The 23,912-nt window shown below is 33.5% G+C and overlaps 1 protein-coding gene and 1 non-coding gene across 3 annotated transcripts; both read right to left on the minus strand.

The window, feature by feature from the left end:
* Positions 1-1,231: 1,231 nt before the first annotated feature.
* Positions 1,232-23,268, minus strand: LOC145910317 (uncharacterized). Of its 2 annotated transcripts, XM_082997388.1 has the most exons (33): positions 23,140-23,268; positions 22,195-22,417; positions 19,774-19,909; positions 18,996-19,174; positions 18,288-18,369; positions 17,887-18,027; positions 17,479-17,575; positions 17,044-17,180; positions 16,320-16,450; positions 15,966-16,055; positions 15,092-15,214; positions 14,069-14,217; positions 13,451-13,534; positions 13,048-13,154; positions 12,660-12,798; positions 12,381-12,589; positions 12,106-12,230; positions 10,203-10,318; positions 10,023-10,150; positions 9,218-9,360; positions 8,875-9,042; positions 8,641-8,717; positions 8,403-8,495; positions 8,200-8,346; positions 7,175-7,274; positions 6,788-6,941; positions 6,562-6,718; positions 6,326-6,499; positions 5,985-6,143; positions 4,252-4,315; positions 3,142-3,342; positions 1,822-1,970; positions 1,232-1,712 (listed from the first exon to the last, which is right to left on the minus strand). In XM_082997388.1, the coding sequence occupies exons 2-33, from the start codon at positions 22,331-22,333 to the stop codon at positions 1,323-1,325; spliced, it is 4,488 nt and encodes a 1,495-aa protein (XP_082853514.1). In that variant the 5' UTR covers positions 22,334-22,417; positions 23,140-23,268; the 3' UTR covers positions 1,232-1,322. The 2 variants fall into 2 exon arrangements, 1 of the variants encoding a protein (XP_082853514.1); XR_014403202.1 differs by lacking the exon at positions 1,232-1,712 and having other exon boundaries at positions 1,830-1,970; positions 4,184-4,315.
* Positions 20,603-20,676, minus strand: Trnat-agu (transfer RNA threonine (anticodon AGU)). The gene has a single exon. It is a non-coding gene; the product is annotated as a tRNA-Thr (tRNA).
* Positions 23,269-23,912: the final 644 nt, after the last annotated feature.

Consider the following 23,912-nt stretch of genomic DNA (forward strand, 5'->3'; position numbering starts at 1 on the left):
CACGAAACGGAAACTGCACTGGCAATATGTCAAAAAACACTTGCACGGTTTGTTTCTGTGACATCTGGATAGTCTTTTGGTTTATTGATTGATATCACAAAAGAACTCACGTTGAGACATTGCATGAAAATTAACAAATTATCCTACGTTTGCTCGTTGCATAGCAGAACTACCAATCTCTAAATATTGTGTAACATAGCTTACATTAGTGATTTTTTGCAATGATGTAACCTATAGTCAAACAATTTGCTGATCGTAGCCTACATGTCATGTACATTGCACAGAAAAAAGTAGCTAAACTAAAACTATAAAAATGCATTACAGTTACATGGGCAGGCATTTGGGATAAACAAACTTATTATTGAGAATATTCCCCCACGCTATTCTTTGAAAAGGACATGCTGCGCTTAAACCAAACAGACGGGTAATCACGTGATATTATGGTTGTGTTGTGAAAACGGTGATTGGCGCCCTCTTTGCGAATTTAAAATCCCTGCTTCTTCAGTAGGACAACAATTATGGTCAACTTGTTTAAGTAGCATTTTCAAATCTTTTCGATCATAACTAAGAAGATGACAATTATGTAAAAGCAACTCTTGATATGCGCTCACGATGACCAATCGTAAAATTATGTTCGCTTGACAATCTTAAGTCTAAAAGAGGAACTCAAATTACCAAAAAAAAGGTCTTCGCAATGATATGTAAGCTAAGAAAAATAATGACGAAACAGCTTTTTTCGCAATAAACAAAACTTTTAGCAATCCACAACCTGCGTTTTACAGCCAAAATGTATTTGAACTGTGTGTAGATGTTGTGCGCTTTAGAGCGTATAAAGTTAATTTTTGATACAGGCCTGCACGAATCATTTAACACACATATAATTGCGGTTTGCCAAGATTCGATGACAGAAGTGTACAAAAAAGGCTTTACAGCCCAAACTGTATGACCGACATGATCTTCGTACCCAATAAATACGTTTCGTGGGATACGTGGTTGCTATGTTCCCAAATTTTTGCAAACCGCAATTATATTGCCGGAAAATTTTGTGCATATTTTCGATTGACTAAAATTGGAAAACTCTACAAACTTATCCGTGTTCCAAAAACAATTTGACAATTAAAAAAAGGCAAGGCCATTTTGTCAACTAGGGCCACTATAAATAAAAGTGCTTTTGCAAACTCCACCACTCAAACACAATTGCAATGAGAAATCGAGGCGAACGTACAATAGTTTATTTTATTTAAAATATTGCACAAAAAAACGTGTCGATGAACAATCACCTATAAATGCTGCATAAATAAATGTAATAGAAAAGTAGTAAGTTATAGGTTTTCCACTCTTTGAAGATCCCCCCAAGTGGGACCAAGACTAACCTTCACAAGCATTTCAGTTTTAAGTGGTAAAGCATGCTCCATACAGTTTTTAACAATGGCTGCCATCTCATGAATTAACTTGAAGTCTATTTCATAGATAAGTTCATCATGCAGTGTATGAACAATGTGACAGTTGTCAGCATGTTTTCGGGCTGAATTCCACCCATATTTGGTTATTTGCTCTTGTATTTTCACAGTAGCAGACTTCAATAGATCTGCAGCAGACCCCTGTATAGTAGTGTTTATGGCCTGCCTTTCACAATGAGATCGTATTTGACGATCAGTGCTATTAATGAGAGGAATTGATCTTCTTCGGCCACATATTGTTTGGACATATCCCTAAAAATAGTGTAGGTTATAGATTAGTTAAGATTCCAAACAATTATTTAGCATGATAATTATTACAAAATAATAACTTCTGTATAAACTTTTTTTTCAAGACTATTACCAGTTTTCTACACAATTCTATGATGCTGTTCATATAACACTTCAACAAAGGGTATTTCAACCAGAAGTTTTTGATCAATTCCCTTGCTTCTAATTGATTGCCATTGAGTTGTTCTGCAAGAGCTGCAGGACCCATGCCATACAAGATGCCTACAAAAATACCAGATTTACAATTAACATGATGTTTACTACCATCACATTACAATTAAAAAAGATCTGTACTTCTGATTGTTTGTATTTCTTTCTATAACTCAAATCGACAAAGATGACCTTGTGGTTACTGCTCTTTTAGTAACAATACACACAAGACAAATGCAAGCCTGGTAATCATTTGAGGAAAATATTCTTTATATTTTAAATAACTTTCCAATGAATTACTTATAAATTAACAAACACCAGCAAAACTGCAAACAGTGATGGGAAACCAGCATTACATACATGTTTTTTTATATGACACCTAATTTTTTTACTATTACCAAATTCTGTCAGAGTGAAAAAATAACTTCAAAGCACATGAAATTGTAAAGGTCACCCAAAAACGAAAAAGGGACCGAGTGCAATGAGGAATTTATGTTACAAGTTACTTCTTTTACCACAAGAAAAATGCTTCATCTTAATTATATTTGCTGTATCTTCACCATTTTTGTATGGAGAAGTTAAGGCCAACAACCTTTTAAATCAAGAAGTTTGCCTCCCAATGTTAACATAACAAACATGATTAACAAATACATTATATGGGCCAATTTCTTGAAGATAAAACTTATGCACTGTCCTGGTGCAACTACAAAAATCCAACATCACAATCATGTATCGCTGCTATGGGCCTGAGAGACATCTGTAGGAACACAGCTAGAAAATTTAAAAACATCTACTACATAAGACCAGAACATTTGGGTGTTTGTTGTGCACTTGTCCACCAGGATGTATAAAATATTGGAAATTGTTAATTAGTTTTTCTGCAGTTGAGTATTTCCAAGAGCTTTGTTTATTTTTTTTTATCTATTAAGTCGAGTTATTATTGGTCATCATCACCTAATTAGGTTATTGTTCCTTTTTTTCTTATCCAGTGTTTCATACATGTCCTGACTTGGTTGTTTACGACACTTAATTATTCTTGGTAGCACAGTTCAGACAAGTATAATGATTCCTGATTATGAATACAGATAAAAATACAAAAAATTTATTTGAAAAAAGTTTGGTGAGTAAATATTTATGTTTTGATCCCACTGATGGTGAAAAAACATGATTTTTGCAGCACCATGGCAAAAAAATGTTTTATTCTAATTGTAGTACCACATCGAAGCAGATTTCTACAATTTACCGTAACAAACTTGCTTGCTAGTTTGTCTTTGTACTGCTGTTACATTTTGATAAGACTCCAAACTAAACAAATTAGCTGCCATCTCACAAAATGCATCAATTTTGGGATTGTCAAAGAGTTTTCTTAAATTTGGATCCTCTGAAAGATGTGACATAAGTCGAAGTTCAAGTTGAGAATAGTCTGCCGCCAAAAACACAGATCCTGAAACACACATGAGGATGTGATTATTTAAAGCCCTCGCACACTTGTTCTGAGATGGCAACAATAGAAGATTGGATAATAACTGCAAAACTAGTTGATGCTACACAACCACTATAACAAAAATTTTCACAAAATTTTTGCAATAAATTTATTTTGAGTGAATCCAACGTTAAAATTTCTATGCTGCAGTAAATGGTTTCTCCATTGGGAGCAATTTTGTTCACTGAGGATTTGGAATATTTGTATATTTTGGTTTGAAGGGACCGAAATCACAAAAAAGGTTGTTGTATGTATGTTGTAATATCATCAGTCATTGCTGTCGAAGCAGCATTTTATAAAACAGACGACTAAAAAAGGTTGAACACAACTGCTCTACCCTTTTATTGCAGTATAATTAAAAACAAGAATTTTTAAATAGTATATGTATGCTCGACCACAATCGTCCAGATAATGTAACATTTTTTTTGAGGTATTATTTTTCCCATGTGAGGAACCCTTTATTAAAACTACAAATTATCTTGTGTGCATTTACAATTCCCATTACCTTTTTCTGTACTTTAGACATTATCGCTAATGTTATGGTATTTTTTATTCAAGTTTGTTATTGTCAATTGTGTTTGCAGAATAATAAAGTAATTTAGATAAGTTTGATAAATGCCCGGCAGGCTGTCCATCGCGCACCTTATCACATAAAAATAGATATCTTGTTATTGCTAAGTTTCGCTGATTGTAGGTTTATTGACTGTTTTGACATCTACTTACTGCAAAAACATTGATTATTTTTTCTTCTCTATTTAGTTAATAAAATGCTATCTCATTTTGGCATGACTATACTACTTACCCAGATATGTTTTGGTGCATAGAACAGGTTTCGGTTTTTGTTGAATTTTGAAAATACTTTTTTCTCACCTTTTGTGGCAACAAACATTTTTCGCAGAGATATGCTCAAATTTCTTGTCTGATTAGTATCATCCTGCAAACATCATAAAAAAGATTAATGGTGACCTTCCGATAGCTATGATATATTGAGAATAAAAATCAAATAAATAAATCATGCTCCTGGCATATTGCAAAGATTGTTTTGTTAAAAGTTTTAGGATATGAGCAGCTATTTTGATTTGCACAAGTTCTGTCATATATTTCTTATACACATGATAAATATTCTCAGAGCAGAAATATACTAAAGTTTGCTACATACTGAACTTTTAAGGCACAATATTAACATACAAAGGGAAAATTGAGTAATATAGAGTAACATTACTCCCAACAGCACAAGTAAGTTTACCTGCTGGACATACAAAACTTTTTTACCTTTAATAAAAGATTTTCTTTAACACTAGATAATTTTCTATCTTAAAGTAAATTTTGGGTGATCTGGATTTTCACTAAATTCGGGTTATGAAGGTACGGATGTACACTAAACCACAGCACCTTTTAAAGTTAGATACTTGCTTAGTTGCATTGTGTTTGATAATTCTACAACAATTGAAATAACTAACTGCCACCATTACTAAGTCAATTGTCATGTTTATTGTCCAATTCTTTTGGATTATCTGTGGTAGGTTTAGAAACACATGTTGCAGTGCTCCTTTGGGGCAACATACAATCCAAAACTTGACAATTTTCCAAGAAATTAGGTCTAAACTTTTTATAGAGTTTTTAGACAAATTTTGCTTACGTATCACTTTAATTCATTTTTTTAACAGTGCATCAGCTGAAAGGCCTCACATTGGAAAACAGAAAAAATTATCAGTGTTTTGGATGATATGTGAAAAGCAATTTTTTTCTAGAACTCACCTTTATTAAAAATCTTTTAAGCAAAAAGATTGTGTATTGTCAGTAGAAGAACTAGATATTTTGAAAACCATAAATCTGCCTATGTGGCAAACCAACAAGACTAGTAAAAAAAATGTTTTTGACAAATCCTTTTGAATGTCTGTGTGCATTGTTTTAACATATTTTAAATCTTGGTTTTCTTCTTTTTTGTGTCAGAAATCTCCATTTGAACTTCTACAGGCCACATATCCATATTTCTTTTAAAATAAGTTTCGCCAGCAGGAAATACCCATCTTATATTCATTTGTCACAACGGAACAAACCAATCAGTGATGTGTGGGGATCAATTTAATGTTGAGTGAGCACATACATGTGTTGTTGCAGGGATAAATTTAAGTTTTGTGGGGTTTGTCAATCAGCTTGTTGCTTGATGTTGTAGAAAATTAAACCAAAAAAGCAGCTCAAACTTTAGGCTGTATTTACAGATAAATGAATCGTTCACGGGCCCAGTCATTTGTGGTTTTATGAAAGATTTATCCCTTGTCTACACATTCTGGTCAACATTGCTTGCTGGATAGGTGCTTTTTTGCCCCCAGGTGCAATAATTTATGAAGAATAATAAGTCCCTACATAAATCACAAGTCCAAACGGATTTTGGCAAACATGCAGAAAAGGTGACAGGTGCATTATTGCGATCTTTGATTTATTTGCCATATATGTCCTACAAACCCTAGCAAAAGTCAAAACAATTAATTTGCAAAATGTTAGATGTAATTTTGCATTGATTGTTAAAATCAAGGTTTGCAGTTACCAGGTTTACAGTAAAATTTGATTAAAAACAGACACAGAAAATTATAACAACTTGCCTGGTTTTTCAAACAGACATCATAAGTTTTGGAAATACATTGAAGACTTGGTTCTGCCATTGACACTCTACCTGTACTGGTTTTGGTAAAACAAGTTGGATGATGTGAAGCAAAATCTTTGTAACCCCCAAGATGATTTGAGCAAAGGGGGTAAACAACCTGATACAAAGAAGTATTTTAATATATGCGATAGGAAACATTAAACACCAATATTTATTACAAAACATACAGGACATTTTTATTTGGCAGCCTGACCGGTTTTTGGTTGAGTTGGTCTTGAAAAAATTATCTGTGCAATCAGCAACAAACATATTCATCGGTTTAAATAAAATTACAATTACCTTGTGCAATGAATGTGACACAGATCGCCAGTCCATTATAATTTTAGGCAAAGGATGAGAGTTTGGTAGTTTGCATAACCTTTGCAACACCAATTTGTTTGTACTTTTTGGTTTAGAACTATTGTGTTTATCAAGGACAATATGTTTGTGTAAGTTCAGCTCCTCAAATAAAACCTGCATAACAATCACATAGTAACGTGTTATAGCACAATATGCAATTTTCCAACATAACATACTTTAGATACATCAGCCGGATTGTACAAATTGAACTTGTGACCCACAGTTGACCATGCAGAGTTTTGTAAATTTTTCATTGCCTCACTTATTTGGGTTTTGTAAGTACGTAAGTCATCAAGGTTTATGCATATCCCACGCATTTCCAATGCAGCAAGACTAATAAAAATTTTCACATAAAAGGGTGGTTAAAATTACATTATTCAAACAGATGTATTTATTGCATACACCAATAAATGCTGCATCTCAACTGAATAATAATATTCAAAAACATTTCTTTCCTCCATAATTTGCTTGCAATGATTCATTGAACAAAAAGTGTAATGTGCTCTCTGACATGCTTCACAGCACAATGATGAACATATTTGAAATTTCTGAAAACCTGTTTGTCAAAAAAGATTGGTTTTAATTATTTTGTAAAAAATATTAATATTTAACAAATCTCATGCTTTATTGACACTTATATAATTGCATTAAAATCTTTTTTATGAAACACCTAAAAATTACTTGAATGTTGCAAGGATGAACCTACAATTGCAAAATAGTTTGCAAGCTCTGTATAAAATATTCTATTCGTTTTATTTATAAATCTATCCACATTAGAAAATGATGTACCTGATGGATAATGTTGATGTCTTTTCAATGGTGGTAGGGAAACACTCTTTGGTAAAACAGGACATTCACTGTCTAAAACCCAGGATGCAATTTCTGGATCCTTTTGAAACAAACGATCTCCGTGAAATTTCAGTTATTTGGCAAAAAAGTGAAATATTGGTGCTGTATATCGTAACTGTTGGGCTCAAAAGGCATCATCTGTCTCTGCGACTTCTTAAGTGTTTAAACTTAACTTTGAGTTGACTTAACTGAACATGCTCTTTCTATTTTTGGAAATAAATTATTTATTGTACTTTAAATTCAGACATTTACTAATTGCAGATGTTATTTGTACATGTTAGATGTTAAGTTTAATTAACAATTTTTCATTCTTTCACGGTTTAGAGGAAAAATTAAAAGTTTTTCATTGAGAGTTTCTATTATGCCTCTTCCACACACATGACAATTTAGACAGAATAGTAGTTGCATTTTTCTACTTCGTTTAATTTTTTTAATTTTAATGGATGAGATGTCAAAAATCCAAAACTTTGATTTGCAAGACTTTTTAACACAAGACAAGAAAACATCAGCCATGATTTCAAACTCTTTATACATATAGTGCCCACTGCCCACCAATTACTTTCTGCAAGTACAAATAGTTGTCATGTTCATTGTTATAATCCAATCTCCCCATGGCAATGCCTATACTGAACTTCCGAATATAAATATTTTTGTTTTTGCAATTAGTTGGAAGAAAAATATGACTAAAACGTTAGCTGATCTTTTGCAAATCAGTGAATTATCTTTGAAATGTCACCATAGACAGCAGGTCCCACTGCTTGACCATGTGAAATTAAACAGAAGGGTGTGTGATATAAACTAGTTTTGTTCCAATAGCAATTTTGAAACGAAAATCGCATTAATTGTTGAGGTGGTGTTCACAATTGCTACTTAATTTAACTTTTGCAACGTCACTGTAAGTTGGCACCTATAGATGTTAACATAAATATATTTAACTACAACAAAGATTTGAAGGTTTTACTTACCTGCCACTGAAATTTTGGATTAGCTTTCAAAACTTCACTTAAAAATTTGTAGCAATTCTTTGCATTTATTGCTATAACAGTACAATGATCAGGTAAACAAGCAAAAACATTTATCACAGATTCCCACATTGTGACACCAGTAGCACCCTGTTGTAAAATAACATTTATTTTGGTGCATTTAACATAAAAATAATCAAACCTACTTCAAATTTAAGAAAGTATGCTTCTTCCAATGACCAGCATATTGCTAATCCTTCAACTGGTGATTGTATATTGTTATGATTTGTTTTATGGTCCTAAAAAGATTTCAAATCAGCCTTTTACTTGGCTTTGGAAACTTTTTGGTGTGGCTTTGTCGATTACTAAATATTTATTCTCATCCTATAGTAGTACACTGTATAAACCACCTCCTAAATACAATTGCTACAAAAACAAACAAACCTGCATAAAGCATACTGAAAATATCCTTTGTGTTGACCAATTTAGTAAAAATTCTTGAAATCCTATGTCTTCAACATCTGTCAAAGAAATATTTTTTAATTGTTTTTAAGTCTTACTGCTCTTGTAAATTTTTTTTTTAACACTGAAATTTCATTATACTTTATATTTAGACGGCTTTTTATTATTCTACTTGTCATTTTTGTAAAGATTAATGAAAGACGAACAAAAACATACCTGGCTTTGGTGGATTGTTTTGTGTTTCAAACATATCAAAAGAGCTTTCCAAGATGCAACCACCTTTTTTTCTTTCATCACAATGAATATTTGTACCAAGTTTTGAATCATAAAGAGACAGGGAAAGTATTTGGGCACAGACTTCATCAGTGGATATTGTCGTTTTACCTTCAGGCAAGCATAACAAATAAATCTGATACGAAAAAAAGCATTGAGTACTTAGTGTGGCAACCCTAGTGTTATATTGACAGTTTTTTATTTATCGAAAAACTTTTCAATAGCAAACAAAAAGTTGCACATTTCCATAGTTGTACATTGCTTGAAAATTTTACTTTTTTTTTACCTACTACTGTTTTTGCTGCTTTGATAATAAGATCTGTTGCCTTGTGATGGGTCACATTATAATTTAGGCCACATAATCTAATTAAAGACTGCTTTTGGCGCTCCTCTGCTTCCCATTCTGTGTCCCAGTCATCCTTTTTCAAACTGTTCAAATATTTTTTATGCACCCCATTAAACTACAAAGGAAATCAACTGGTTTATTTTTATGCTTAAGATTGTCAAAGAAGCTTTACATCTCCACTATAATGTGTTGGTTCAAATGGAACGTTGAAGAGAATTCAAAAACACAACTTCATATGTACAGTTATGTGCCTACACTTTCTGCCTGCTAATTATTACAGTACAGTGTAACTAAAAGAAAGGTCGGAGCGAGGTATGGCAACCATGCCCTTTTTCCGATACAAAGAACTGTTGGCAAATTAGGAAATACAAACCAATAAACACTGGCTCAATATGTCAATGCAACTTTGGCAGTTGTACTGTTGTGCCAGCAGTGGCTTACTAATGAGTTATTGAACATAAACAATGGTGTTATTAATGAAAAGCTTTTTTTTGCTTTGTCATTACGAACTTTATGGGCAGATTTCTTAACAATTAGACTACTAACATTTGTGTGTAAATAATAGCATGTTGTTCTTTTGTGTCAAGATTACAGCCGAATTAAATGTAGTTTGACAACTTTTGTTTGCTTGTTATTCTTGTTGTTATTACACAAGTCTGAACAGAAAGAGGCTGTCCTTAAAACAATTACTTTAATTTATTTTTGTGTTACTACATCAATCACTAAATACTACAATAAAAGTCACCTCTGAAATTGGCTACTTTTTATGAGGACTTTCTCAACATCTAAATAACTTGCACTTGCCAATGTTACACAAGAGGTAAATCCAGCATTAAAAAGTATTCGAGCCAGCTTGTTGCTCAGAAATGAAACCTAAAAAAATTAGTTGTAGCAACTATTGATATCAATTTGTTATCAACAATACCTTAACAAGGTCTAGAAGATCTCTTTCAATTCCAAAAACTAATCGCATTTGGAATTCTTCCAAAAGCTTTTCAAAGCTCCACCACCCAAGTTCCTTGCAAAATGTTGTGATCATACCTTTATGTGGAAAACTAATCAGACAATCAATAATGCATTTGGGCATATTTTAATTAATTTTTGGTAGAATTTGCAAAACAAATCAGGCTTTGTGACTGTATGTTGCACCTATTCTCACCAAATACATTTATATCAAATCTCTAGTTGGGTAGCAATTTGTCTAAAATAATCAGAAAACGGTATGTGCACACATGTTTTAAATTGTATGTTAGACTGATCAAAAAATTATCCATGAATAGTTAGTTTTGCCACCCACAAGAGACCATGTACAAGTTTTTGCATGCTCAGCAACAAACAGTTGCTGTTTTCATTGGGGATGTCCGATAATATTGGATCGGAGTCTTTACTTTAAAGTAGTATCAAATCAGAAGTGATGTCATGCTGGTATCACGACCGATACTTTTTTTTTATCGCCAATAAATCTGGTGCTTGTTGAAAGTAAAATAAGGCACAATTTGTAATTTCATTAAACTTGAACAGTCGTTAAAGGACATAAAGGGGCACATGTTCCATTTTATTAAAAGGCGGTTGTGCAAAATTGCTACATGTTTGCATTAAAGGAATGTAATTGTCTTTCTGTTGGTCAGTGTCGTCCTCATGAAAGTTCAACTTTTGATGTGATAGTTTTTTGCCGAGAATACAAAACTTTGATTGCGGATTACTTTACCAAATCACGAAAAATTATCATTTTTTCCTAAAATAAATTTTTTTAGATGCCAATTGCTAAAGTGGTTCCAACACTGAGCAAACTATCCTATTTTTACCTGTTTGCAAACAAGTAATATTGTGGGCTTTTAAGCACAAAAAATAAACAACATTATCAAACTCAAAATTTTCCTGATGTATGCATTTACACAGTGCTTAAAAAGCATTGGTATCAGATTGGTACCGCAGTACTTTTCAAAAAAAATATCAGGTATCCAATGAAAAACACCAGCATCTGGCAACCCTAGTATACAGCCTTGAACAGTTTCTCACATTTTTTTTTAATTTCTAGCTCCCTTTAATGAGTCATTGTGACTCAATCACTATACCCAACAATATTAAAACAATCATAGGCAATATAAAGGTAAAAGACATACAGGACATCTATTTCATGTGTCACCTGGAGGTGATAGTTTTGCAAATTTTGATATTCAGAAAAGCATGGTTTTGGAATTTTGTTCTGTTTAATAGGTAAAACACATAAAACTATTCAAACAGAAGGCAGCATGAAAGATTCATAACACAGCGAGTGTTCAAACTAGGGTGTAAATCAAGACTGACTGAACATATCATCCACAATAGAAAGCTTGAGATAGACGATGACAACTAACCACATTGCAATGGAGCCTACACTTTCCAAATGGATGATTTGCAAGTGCAAAACATTGACCACAAAAAAACAGGATGCCCCACTGCAAATACCTTGGCTGTCATTTACCGATTATAAAATACAATTGCAAGGCAGCCAAGCCTGATTCAAATTCACTTTTTCTAGGCAAGTTGTATCGCATTTTAAAAAATCACCCTTCCCAAGTGATGTTTTCAGTCACCACCAGGGAATGGTATGTCCACGATCGTGAGGTAAACTCACCAGTGATATCTGACTCAGACATGCGAAAAATGCCTTGGCTGAGATGCCATTTTACTTACTTGGATTGCTTTTTAACATTTGCAGTGAAACATTTTTTGGACAAATTTAATTCTGATTAACCAAGTTCTACTGTACCTTCTGAACAAAATACTGCTTGAACTTTAAATACATAAGATACATGGTACTGCTAACCTCTAAAATAAAGACTTACCAGCATACATTGCAGCAGATTGTTGAAGTGACTGAACATAGCCCTTGTTGCATTCATATTTGTTGCAAATACATGAAAGTGATGATTCTTTGACAAGTTCATGTAATATTAAGGCAACATAAAATCTGGTTAGAAATAAATTTTTTTCACCCATGTTTTCTCATGCCCTTGTCATGACATAATCAATGTAATACAGAAAATAAAAAAATAACCAATAATGCAATGACAGAAAATAAACAGGAAAAACACAAAGAAAAGGGTATAATATCTATTACCTGGTGTGTATATTAAACAACCTTTCATGCTTTTTGGTTAGGCGTTTTTTTAGCATGTTGCTTCTCGATGCCATTCTAATTAAAAAGCTTTCATTGATTCCAATCAGTTGACCAACTCTTTGCTCAGCTGGTCCCAATGTTTCGAGAATATGGGCAAAATTAAACCAGTTTAATTTTGTCCATTCTGATGGGTCAGGCAAAGGTGTTATCTGTGTATTAGCAGTGATATTAATTTATCACAAACATTGTAGGCAATTATGAAAGTTATATACCACAGACCAAGTATAAAAGGTGCAGTTCTGTGTCCAAAGCAAAAGACTTAGCTGCTGTCTTAAGGTCACCCAAAACATGTAATGATTGGAGCACAGACAAAGATGAAAAGAGAGAAGCTTTTCCAAGTTTAGTGCAAAATACTGTCCTATATACCAAAACAACAAAGATATTATTACACTGTTGCTGTCAGGCATATTACAATTAAAAACAATTACTACAATTATTTCGACTTTTTGTCTGCCATATGGCTAGACTGCATCAGGGTTCGGCCGAATGGCAGACAAAATGTAGTTATTTATTTATTTTTTTAATTTTAAGCCAGAAGATCAGTCTATTTTGAATAATAACAAGATATTTTTCAACAAAATACAAAGTAATCTTTTAAACAACATACATTTTCTCCTTATATTCGCTGACACCAATAAATTCGTTGTCCTTTAGCCAAGCAAAAATATTCTTTATGTGTTCTTGATGGGTATTATTAATTGAATCTGCTTCATTCTGGCAAAAATATTGGTAAATGATCATTAATGTAAACCAAAGTTTTTGAATAATCCAAATACAAAAATTAACTATGTTGCAAAGTATTTGTCAAAGTTTCCAGCTAATATTAGATATATGTATATTTCCAACAATTAAGCTTGTATTTATGGTCTGTATTAAATGGTTATACAAATCAGCAACATTGGGCATGTCTGAAAATAGGTGTTGTATTACAAATTAGTGGACTGGGAACAGCATATAGTGGCAGTTTAACATACATGGATCCACTTTTAAATCATTAAACAAAAACTTACCATATGCACCTGTGTACCAAACAAAGTACTTTTGTAGTAAAGTTCAGCAGTGGCCTCATTTGAAACAATTTCAGTGCCAATTACCTTCAAAAAGAATCATAGTATGTGAAATTTTCAAACAATTACTAAGTACAGAAAGTACAAAACTATAAAAAAAATAAAATAAATAAAACATCTTTTAAAGAGCTGTCTGAAAGATTGACTAAAAAAGGTTTTGCTCAGCAATTGCAGATACGGTTATTGATCGACAGCCTACCAGGGTGGCTTGGTTCACCGACCCGGTTGAGGTCATTGTTTTTTCTTCAACTTTTTAGTGTTGAGAAAATAGGTTTTATTTTAATTTACACTGTTAACTGGAAGATATTTAGGGTCAAATCAAAGGTATTCATTTCGAACTGACCCCCACTTTACAAACACGTGTAATAATTCAAAAAAGGAAAGCGAAAGCTAGAAATCTACTGGTTATATTTTGTGAAGCTCCACCACAAGTAACAATAATGATACTACAAACAAAAGAAAAATTCCCCAGAATTTTTTCTTTGAAAATTTCTGCAGTGAACAGTGTTCCGTAATCATTGTGCAAGAATTTTGCTGTTTTATAGGTCTCTTTTGACTTACCTCAAGCATCCCTTTTATTAGACTATTAGACAACTCATGCTTGTTGGGGTCACTGCTACACAGGGAACTTCTTATGACTGGAAATGGGAGTGAAAAGAGTTTTCTACATTCATCCATTTCATGCTTTTCACAAATGACAAAACATTCACCTTAATTTTTGCAAGAAGTTTTTTTAGTTTCACGGAAATTAATAATATTGACAAACTGGTATAATTTTGTCTATCAGTGAAACCATAGGCACACGTATGGGATGCCAATGATGCCTCACTTCCAGTAAGATTATGTGGTGTTGCATGTGTTTGTTTCAATATTCTTTGTTTAAGCATGTGATAGTTCCCCTACAAAAAAAACACCATTGTTGCAATTTGACATGTAAAAACAAACACATGCAAACCATAGGGTAATCTTGCTGGGGGTGAAGAATCATTGGCACCCCTGCAATAATACTTTTATTGCAATATGACGTGTGTTTAAAATGTGTCTAAATTTTACATGAATGATACTAACCGTGATGCTGTAATAAATGCTATATGGAATAAGTGGATAAATGTGCTTCACAACACTTTAGTTGTCGTGAAACTTATTACAGTCACTTTGAATAAGAACTGATGATGCTTAATAAAACGAAACATGCATTCTAAAAATAAAGGCATTGACACATGTTATTATAGTAGTATTTGTAATTATAGTGGTTTAAAGAGATGACATTGGGTACAAGGTGTTCTACTTGTATGTGTAGTAAACAGTGTTTCATGCTTTACAATTTACCAACTTCAGACTGTCAAATTCTGCATCATATTATAGATATATATAAATGTTATTGTTTTGATTGTCAATAGCAGTGGTCTTAAAGCAATAAAGCCAGTTATGGTGTTAAGCAAAAAAATTTTCTCAACAAGGTTTTGTATAAAAATGCATTATACATAGTGCTTCATTTTTGTGCGATGCCATGGTTTATGATTTGTAGCACCGTAAACAATTCTGAAAGCGTGGTACCTATGATCGCCACTATTATTTCTTTACCATGATCATCGAATCCTTTTCTTCCTGCTCGACCTGCCATTTGATGAAATAAGTGCACAGGTACAAATTTTCCATGAAAACGTGGTGAACGGATAATCACACGCCTAGCAGGTAGGTTAACTCCTGAAAACAATGACTAGTTCGTACAATACATTGTTTGGTTTTTGTAACACAGAAACTCACATTACACCCTGTTAATAATTCAAACCGTACAGAATGACCCCCTAAGATACAGGGTATATTTGTACATGCATATAAATTGTTGTATAACATATATTTTGCTCATCAGTAAAATCATACTATATGTCTGCACAATCACAATGTACAATACTGTATACTACAATACATTTTATGGGCAATACATATGCCGTGTGACTGTGATGTCTACAAACCCTATACATAAGCAGTAATTTGGAAGTTTTTTTTTACAAAATTCAGTTAAAAAGCTCCACCTTATAAACAACTGAAACTTTATTGTAATTGTATAAAACATGTAAAGTACCGCAGACAAAACATGTATAGCAGTGTTAAGCCAGAAAAAAAAGATAAATGTGGATGCAGTGAGCCTTACTTAATCATAATTTAGAAAGAGATTAAAGTGTGGAAACTTTGTTCAATCAAACCCTACAGAATTAATTAAAACGCTACCCTTTCTTCAAACATCATGAAATACAAAGTTTTTAATGTGTTGTATGGTCACAACAAAGGCTAAAAATATTTCAAGAAAACTGAAAATGACTTTCTGGGATATCTAATGGTTGAAATTAACATCTGGATATGTCAATTAAAAAAACATTTTGGAACACAGGAGCAAAAGCTGCTCAAATAATCCCTTATTATATCAGGTTATTGACTATTTGTATTTGTTGTTTACCTGATGACAATGTTGAAGTAGCAAAAATCACATTTATTGTTCCTTGTCTAAATGCCATTTCTATTATATCTCTCTCCTCCATAGTCAGACCTTGAGAAAACCATGTCATATAAATGGAATGCATTAGATTATATTGTTAGAATGGCAAAAATCAGGTGACAAAATCTAATTGGACCATGTAAATACAATTACAGAGCTATCAGCTGAAAAAAATCACAAATTCACACACATTTCTTCTACATACTAAAAGTAGAATTGGCCTTATTTGCTGTGTAAATTACCTATGCACTGTGTGTGCATAAAAATAGAAAAAGCTGTGCCTTAATGCAATACAAAATTTGCTCAGTAAAATACCTGCATGGTGAAAAGCAATTCCAGAAGGAATAGTGTTTGACAAGACTTTATCCAAACCAACTGGTATTTGACTTAAACTTTGCAAAATAGTTTTCCTTGCACTAGTTTTATTTGTACAGTTCATCATATCACTAGAAAAAACATGTCTGTGACTGTTCATGATGTTAATAAAGTTGGTTCGATAATATGTAATTGGCAGCAATAGAAATCCTTTACTGTAACAGGCTTGGAAAAATCTAAATGATGTATCTTACTGTGGAGATAGCACAAGATTATGACACAGGCTGACAATGGGACAGTAATCAATTGGAAAAAAAGGTGGTAATACTTGAACTATGCAAGGATTTGAAATGACACATTGCAAAAACATAAACTTTTAGTTGAATATGTCAGTAACACATTTGTGTTATTGACACAGTGACAAAAACATATTTTTATAACAGCGGTTAAAAATACATGGAAAAATACCATAGACTATGACTTTTTGATCAACTGCTGTAATGGAACCCTGCATGATAGCATAAAACAATGTATAAAATCCAAAACGTTTTCAAATACTGGGTGAGATTTTAAAACAAAACTGTGTTCCAACTTCCTATCATCACTGATATGATATTTTACATATTATGAACCCTCTTTGTCAAGGGAATTGTTGAAAAGCTGATACTGACAGAGCATGAGGATACAGATTGCAAAGCACAAAGATAAAACTTTTTACACATACCATGTTTCCTTTGACAAGTTTTCAGAAACCGTGCATGCCAAACTTTCACACCACTGTTTTGTTGGACAGAATACAAGTACCGAGTGCCCATCAATAATAGTCTCAAGACATAACGTGGATATTTGAAAGTCTTTGTTCTGAAACAAAGCAGCTGTAAACCTTGTTAAATGCTGATGGCAAATTAAAAGGGATTTTTAGCAGACTGGGTTTTTGTTGTATATGACAAAAGACAAAGCATTTTGTATGTGTTGTTCACTGTATGTTGCACTTACACTACTTTTGTGTTGTTCACTGTATGTTGCACATAAAACTTTTACCAGCTGTTGGAAAATTATTAGATAAAAAGATTATTAGCATGAACGTGCCATTTCATTTGAACAATATTTTTTTAATTTGGCATCGTTGCACAAACAAAACAGCACTTGAGTTGTGTACCTTTAAACTTGGAGGTGGCTGAATTGCTTTAATCTTTACCAAGTGGTCATCAAATATTTCATTGCCAACCATGACATACCTGGTTAGTGGTAAAGCCCTGCAATGGCATGAAGACTTTTTTTATGATAAATTTTTGCTGGATGGAAATTTATTAACGAAAGGGAAGGTACAACTATATAAAACAGTTTTGTAATAAAAAATTCACCCAAAAAAATGGGATAATAGAACCAATCAAGGATAGTGTTGAGGTGCAACAAACGTGTTTAGTTAAAATACACTTTCTACTTTCAAAATGGAAGCAAGTTAGCATGCAGTTAACTGGTAGTTTCCAACATTACAAAGGCTGTAAACAATTGTAAATGCAAAATAATGTTTAAAAAATTGTTTCAGTTTTAAATTTAAAATTACCTGAATGATGTCTCATACATGACTGCATCCAACCATTTAGCTAAAAGAGACAAGTTGGAAACAGTTGCGGAAAAACCAACTATTTGTGTGCCAAGATTTTTTTTATCAGTGCAAACATTTGATTGATGCATGGAAATAAATCTAGAAATAAAGGCAATTGGCAGCACCATACCCAATAAACAGGTACAAATACTGGTCATAATTAGGAACTTAACTGAATAGTATGTTAAAAACAATCATCATCACTGACAACAAATATTTACAGCAATATAATAGAAAATAACTGAAATTAAAAGTAAAATGCAGTTGATTTTGCCACTAAAGTTACATGGGGTTTAAAGTTTACAAGAATTTATGACAATAATCAGCTAACACAAAAAAATTCTCTGGGAAAGCTTTACCTCAGCTTTGTAAGCAAAAGCTCAAGCAAATATCCCCTGGATCCATCTGTTATGAAATGTAATTCATCAACAGCTAAAATTCCTGCAATTTGTAACCTATTTAATAACAATTTTGAATCTTTTTTCACATGAAAAAAAAGATCATCATAGCACAATTCTGACGAAAACTGCACAAAAAGAAAACAGACATACTAAGGTTAGTGGAACATAAATCTAAAAACAGCATACACAAAAAAAATCATCTTGAGTGGAATTTTTATGTTGGTGGTTCCCAGCTGTTATAGACTCAGTAACACACTCATTACTTACATGACAATAGCCTATTGCCCATTTAGGTTAACCTGTGGTTTGGTTTTAATATAATATATGCATTAAGTTAGACATACAAATACAACATGTCAAATGCTAACAATGCATGTTTTTGGCATTTTCATGCACAAATAAGGGTGGGCATAGTTCTAAGCCCAATAATAGAAAAAATTCAAAAATTTCGTCACCATAAAAGCTTTTCATAATCTAATCAGATAAAACTCTATGTCATAGACTTGATGTGTACATGCAATTCAGTTTAAATACTAACATCGACAGTGACAGAACAGCTTATTTTAAAAACCAAAGAATTCATTTTTATCATTGTGTCTTTTTAAAATCACACTATTACAAAATGTCATGCATTTTTATAACAACTACATTACAGATCGCACATACGGATTTGATTGATTGTATCTTCTTGAATCATTCTGTTAATTAAACTATTTGCTTTTTCAATGGTGCAAACAGCTATGTCTACTGATGTAATTCCTCCAGCAGGAATTAATCCCCCCATGAATCCATCCACAAGTAGACCAGTTCCATTAAACAGTTGCTGAAGCCAAAATAGTTTCTCTCTTGAGTGTAAAAAAGATAATTATTTTTAAACCTAACATGTGTCATTATAGACATCAAAGTTTCACAAACAAACAGTTAAAAGAGATTTGGGAGCCAATGATTCAGAAAATCTCAATGATTCAACAATAAAATACAGCATAAGTTGATCACAAAAGGTGAGTATTAAACTGAATTGTTGGTTCTAAAATCTCTTCATGATTGTGAATTGTTTAGTAGCCTATATGTCCTCACTAAATGTCAACCACCACAAAACTTTTAGACAATCTTTTGTTTTGACATAAAGTCGGTGTTCTGATATTTTTCGCAAAACATGTCAGATACAAATAACTTGTATGCCACAAAATCGTTATACAGAGCAATGATTTTAATTGGCCTAATCTGAAAATAAATCAGATACGCAAATAGTGCCAAAAGTATTTTGTTTTAAACCAGGTAGGTTGCCAATATTTGAGTCAATTCATAAACAATACAAGATAATAAGATCATGGAAAAGTCTGATTTTTTGTTTTATACATTAGGGCAATGTCAGAAATATTCAAGACAACTGACAACTATACTTTGAAGATTTAACATGTTTGTAACTTGATCAAATCATCACCTTGCAACAGAAATGTATGGAAATATTAACATTGCTTTTCCACCTTTGTTGACAATGTTTCTTGCAATAATCATTTCAACAATAAATGTTTTACCCGAACCTGTTGGAGCAGAATATACCAAATTCTTTCCTCCATCTAAAAAGATGTACAGATTCAAACTTATGTTTTATACAAGAACTTCCTGTGCGCACATGTGAGATATTGGCCCATATTTAAGAGTAAGGCACCTAATTTTCATACTTCCCAAACGGGCAGCTATACTGTGAGTCTGTGACATCATAAGAATAACCAGCTCGCATGAGCTTTTTTTGGGCATTCGGATAGGACATGTTACATGATGTGGTTTTATCAACAGACATGTATTGCCCTTGGCCTATTTGAAATTTTACGGAAAAAAGGGAGGTGTGCCTAAAAAATTTTCATTTTAAAAATTGTTTAAAAATATTTGACCCCAGTGAGGGTAATAATTTTAATTCTTGGTGGTATTTCAAAAGTCAGGGCAAAAGATATTTCAGAGTTTCCACATTTCGTACTGCCATATTCTAAAGGATGGCCATATTACTAGATTCAGCATCCTTTTTAAATGATGTACTATTTTTATAAATCAAGTATATAAAGACATATCAGGTTAAAGGCATGTCAGTAAATCGCTGTAAATTGCATTGGGATCAGTAATCTCAAGCCTGCCATTCGTTGAGAAAATACTCTGGTTCACATTATAAACGCAAAATTGGATAATGAGGTTTGCAGGCTTGGCAGCCCAGACATTGCAGCCTAGCTCGATCAGCCACTTTTTTCTGACAACCAGGAGCAAGATTTGAAAAATCAAGCTCCCGGTGAGGTTTGAACTCACGACCCTGGGCTAACTAGGCCCAACGCTCTACCAACTGAGCTACAGGAGCTCAGTGGTTTCTCGGGTTATATTGTGGCCATGGTAAACTGGTGCGCTTCGCACAATTTGCCAGGCAACTTTCACATATACGTAGGGGATCTCTACCACCGTATCAGATAACACAGTAATATTTCAGTAATATAGACCCCACTGTGCAGGTCCTTGCTTGTCGATCACAGCTAACGCATCGCGATCATGAGGTTTGCAGACAAGCCGGAGCAAGATTTGAAAAATCAACTGCTTGCACACCAGTGTACCTTGGCCATAATATACTTGTGAAGCCACTGAGCTCCTGTAGCTCAGTTGGTAGAGCGTTGGGCCTGGTTAGCCCAGGGTCAAGAGTTGAAACCTCACCAGGAGCTTGATTTTTCAAATTTTACTCTGGTTTGTCAGGAAAAAGTGGCTGATCCACCTAGGCTGCAATGCCTGGGCTGAGCAAGCCTGCAAACCTCATGATCGCCATATGTTAGCTGTGATCGCCAAGCAAGGACCTGCGCAGTGGGGCGATCCTGCCAATCATGCCATTGCATGAAACATTACTGCGAAATTGGTTAATTGCTAAATTTTGCCGATTTATTTGATTTACCGAAATGTTGGGGAGGTGTAAATTCACATCTATCTTTCCTATTCCTATCTCCCAGAGAAGGCAAGCCTAACTTGCAAAATACATATGCTTCATACCCTGGATTTGAAAAGTCTCCGCCGTTCTTTAAGTTGACATACCCACAATGGCAACCATTATCTCGCATCGCGCGATAGCTAAATGCTCGCTTTGTGTTCCACTGTGTCCTGCAATTGTCTAATTGTCACGGATTGGAACGGTTTATTCATTCAAGTGATGTACCGAAGCTTCAGATTGACGAATTTATTCACTTGATTTATTTGACGAAGATTTCGGCCAAATAATTTGTTTTGATTTGGCCAAAACCAAACTTTCCACTTAAAAAAAACGTTTTTCTAGAACAACAGCATGTGGACTTAATGGATAATTTTCAATAATATGAAAAATGATCACACAATCTTACAAACTAGTCTGAAACTCCTTATGGTCGTTCAGTGACGTAACAATAAAACTGTTAAGGATGGATTATTTTTGTGATGTAAGTATTATCACAGTCGCTGAAGACATATCCTAAAAAATGGAGTCAATAGTGTTCATTGAAGTAATATTGTTTTGCCCATGCCCGATACAATATTAGTAATACACTTGGAAAATAACAACAACCACCAAGACAACCTTAAAACAAATAGGTTTTAGATTTTTAGCCGAACCGACTCAAGATGATTCGGTGCATCACTACAAAAAGCACTAAGCCTGTGATGCCTACAATGGGTTTTTAGAGGGACCAGTTAGACACCTAGGATACACCTATAATTGTGTCCAAGACTAAATAATATTAATATGTTGTAACTGTGTGGAGGAATCTTCACAAAATTGTCTGTATTTCGAAAAGGGTACATGAATGGTGCTTAAACTGTTAAATAATCATGCAGTTTTCCAATTTACAAAAAAAATGTTGTTTCTTACCCAAAACACCAGGAAGTCGCAAACACTCTTTTTGCCATTCATACATATGTGTAAAACCGGACTGATGATAGCACTGCAGCACACATGGCGGCAGTATCCATGATTCTAAATTCAAACTATCCATCTGTATTTTGCACATATTGTACAACAACTCCGATCAACCAAGGTAAGAGTACGCCATGTGGTGATAGTGACTAAAATTTGCCAACAACAGTGTAGAGTTCTGTAAAATAATACTTTGTTACTTTAAATCCCAAGCCACTCATCCAATGTTCTGTTCATATTCATGGCTCCGATATGGGATATCAATGAATGAGTAAGATGTCGCAAGGCTGCAGGCAAGATTGGCTCAAATTAAATTTTTGAAGCAAAAATTGTCAAGGAAAAAAGTAAATATATACTAAACAACAAAAATTTACGTTTCGGCAAAGAAAAATGTCTGGTATCAATGGTAACCAGTGCGTTAGGCAGCTACATGACTTTGGCATGTGCTTTTGCTGCTGCGTTTAAGTCTTGATTGCATGGAAATGCACATTAGATCTAATAAAAACATTAAATGTGTTCTCCTTATTCTCAGTTTAGGAAAGTCCTGTAAAATATAGGTATATGGATAAATAATGTATTATTTTTTCTGTGCATTCTGATGATTTAGTTACAAAATGTTTTTTTTTCCCACAAAATTTTTTCCAACCTGACACACATAGTTGTGATTGTGCAGAATTAATTTTGCCAACATTGTGCGCAACACAATTGACACCCATGTTTATTCCCTTTTAACATAAGCAATGGGCATGGGCCATGGTAAACAATTTTTACGTGATGACATCCTAAGACTAAGGTCCCCCAACCATTGGCCATGGACCCGTATGGTTTGACATGAAGCAAGCAATATAAATGTCGCACTGTATTGTGTACAAAAGCTGGTGATAGTTGAAATTTACATACGTTGTTAATTCATGCTGTATCCGGCACACCTTGAAGGCTGGTACGTAAACATAACATAATAGACGGGATATGTCCTAACACGTAGCAAAATAATTTGAAATTGCCGCCAACAAGATCTGTAAAAAAATGTCCTTCGAAAAATTATTTTCGCAAAATGTAGAAGAAAGAGTAACAGTAAAACCATTAAAATGTTTGCTTGATAACGGTGCACACAAAACCACCCAAACGAAACAAGTTGGTATAATTTTTGTAAACAAATAAAATCGCAGATTTCCCCGGACCCCTTTAAATACCGCTACGCAAATAATTGATTTGAACGTACTTTTGTTTTGTTTTGCAAAATAAACTAAACTGATTGACAAGATTATTTTTCCTCTATTTTCTCATCTTGGTTACCAAATCACTTGAAAGACAATTTTATGCATTTTAATAGATATCATTTTGTCCTCAAAACAAAACCATGTGCTTAGTTTATACCGGACCAGAGACTATGCTATATGACTGTAACGTTATGGCAAACATAGGTAGTCGTCAAAGATCAGTTGTGTAGACAAAATCAGTTGCCTAAATTGGTTGCAGTTAGGGAAGGTACATATTTTCATCCAAGGAGGTAACTTTGTCCACGATAAGACACTGTGTCCACTTTGTGGGTTAGAGTAGATTTGCTATGCACTGTGACAGTGACACAGTACAAGGTATAGCGTAACTACTCTCCAACGTTTAACAAAGTTACCTATCGTGGACACGGTGCAAGGTATAGGCAAAATACTACA

The sequence above is a fragment of the Ascidia mentula genome, chromosome 8 (genome assembly GCF_947561715.1).
Source record: "Ascidia mentula chromosome 8, kaAscMent1.1, whole genome shotgun sequence".
Lineage (NCBI taxonomy): Eukaryota > Metazoa > Chordata > Ascidiacea > Phlebobranchia > Ascidiidae > Ascidia > Ascidia mentula.

Coding starts and splice junctions, on each gene's coding strand:
- LOC145910317 (XM_082997388.1), bottom strand. CDS start 22,333: ATGTGCAAAATACAGATGGATAGTTTGAATTTAGAATCATGGATACTG. Junction 13,535..14,068: donor TAATAAAAGGGATGCTTGAG/GTAAGTCAAAAG, acceptor TTCTTTTTGAAG/GTAATTGGCACTGAAATTGT. Junction 6,719..6,787: donor GAGATGCAGCATTTATTGGT/GTATGCAATAAA, acceptor AATTTTTATTAG/TCTTGCTGCATTGGAAATGC.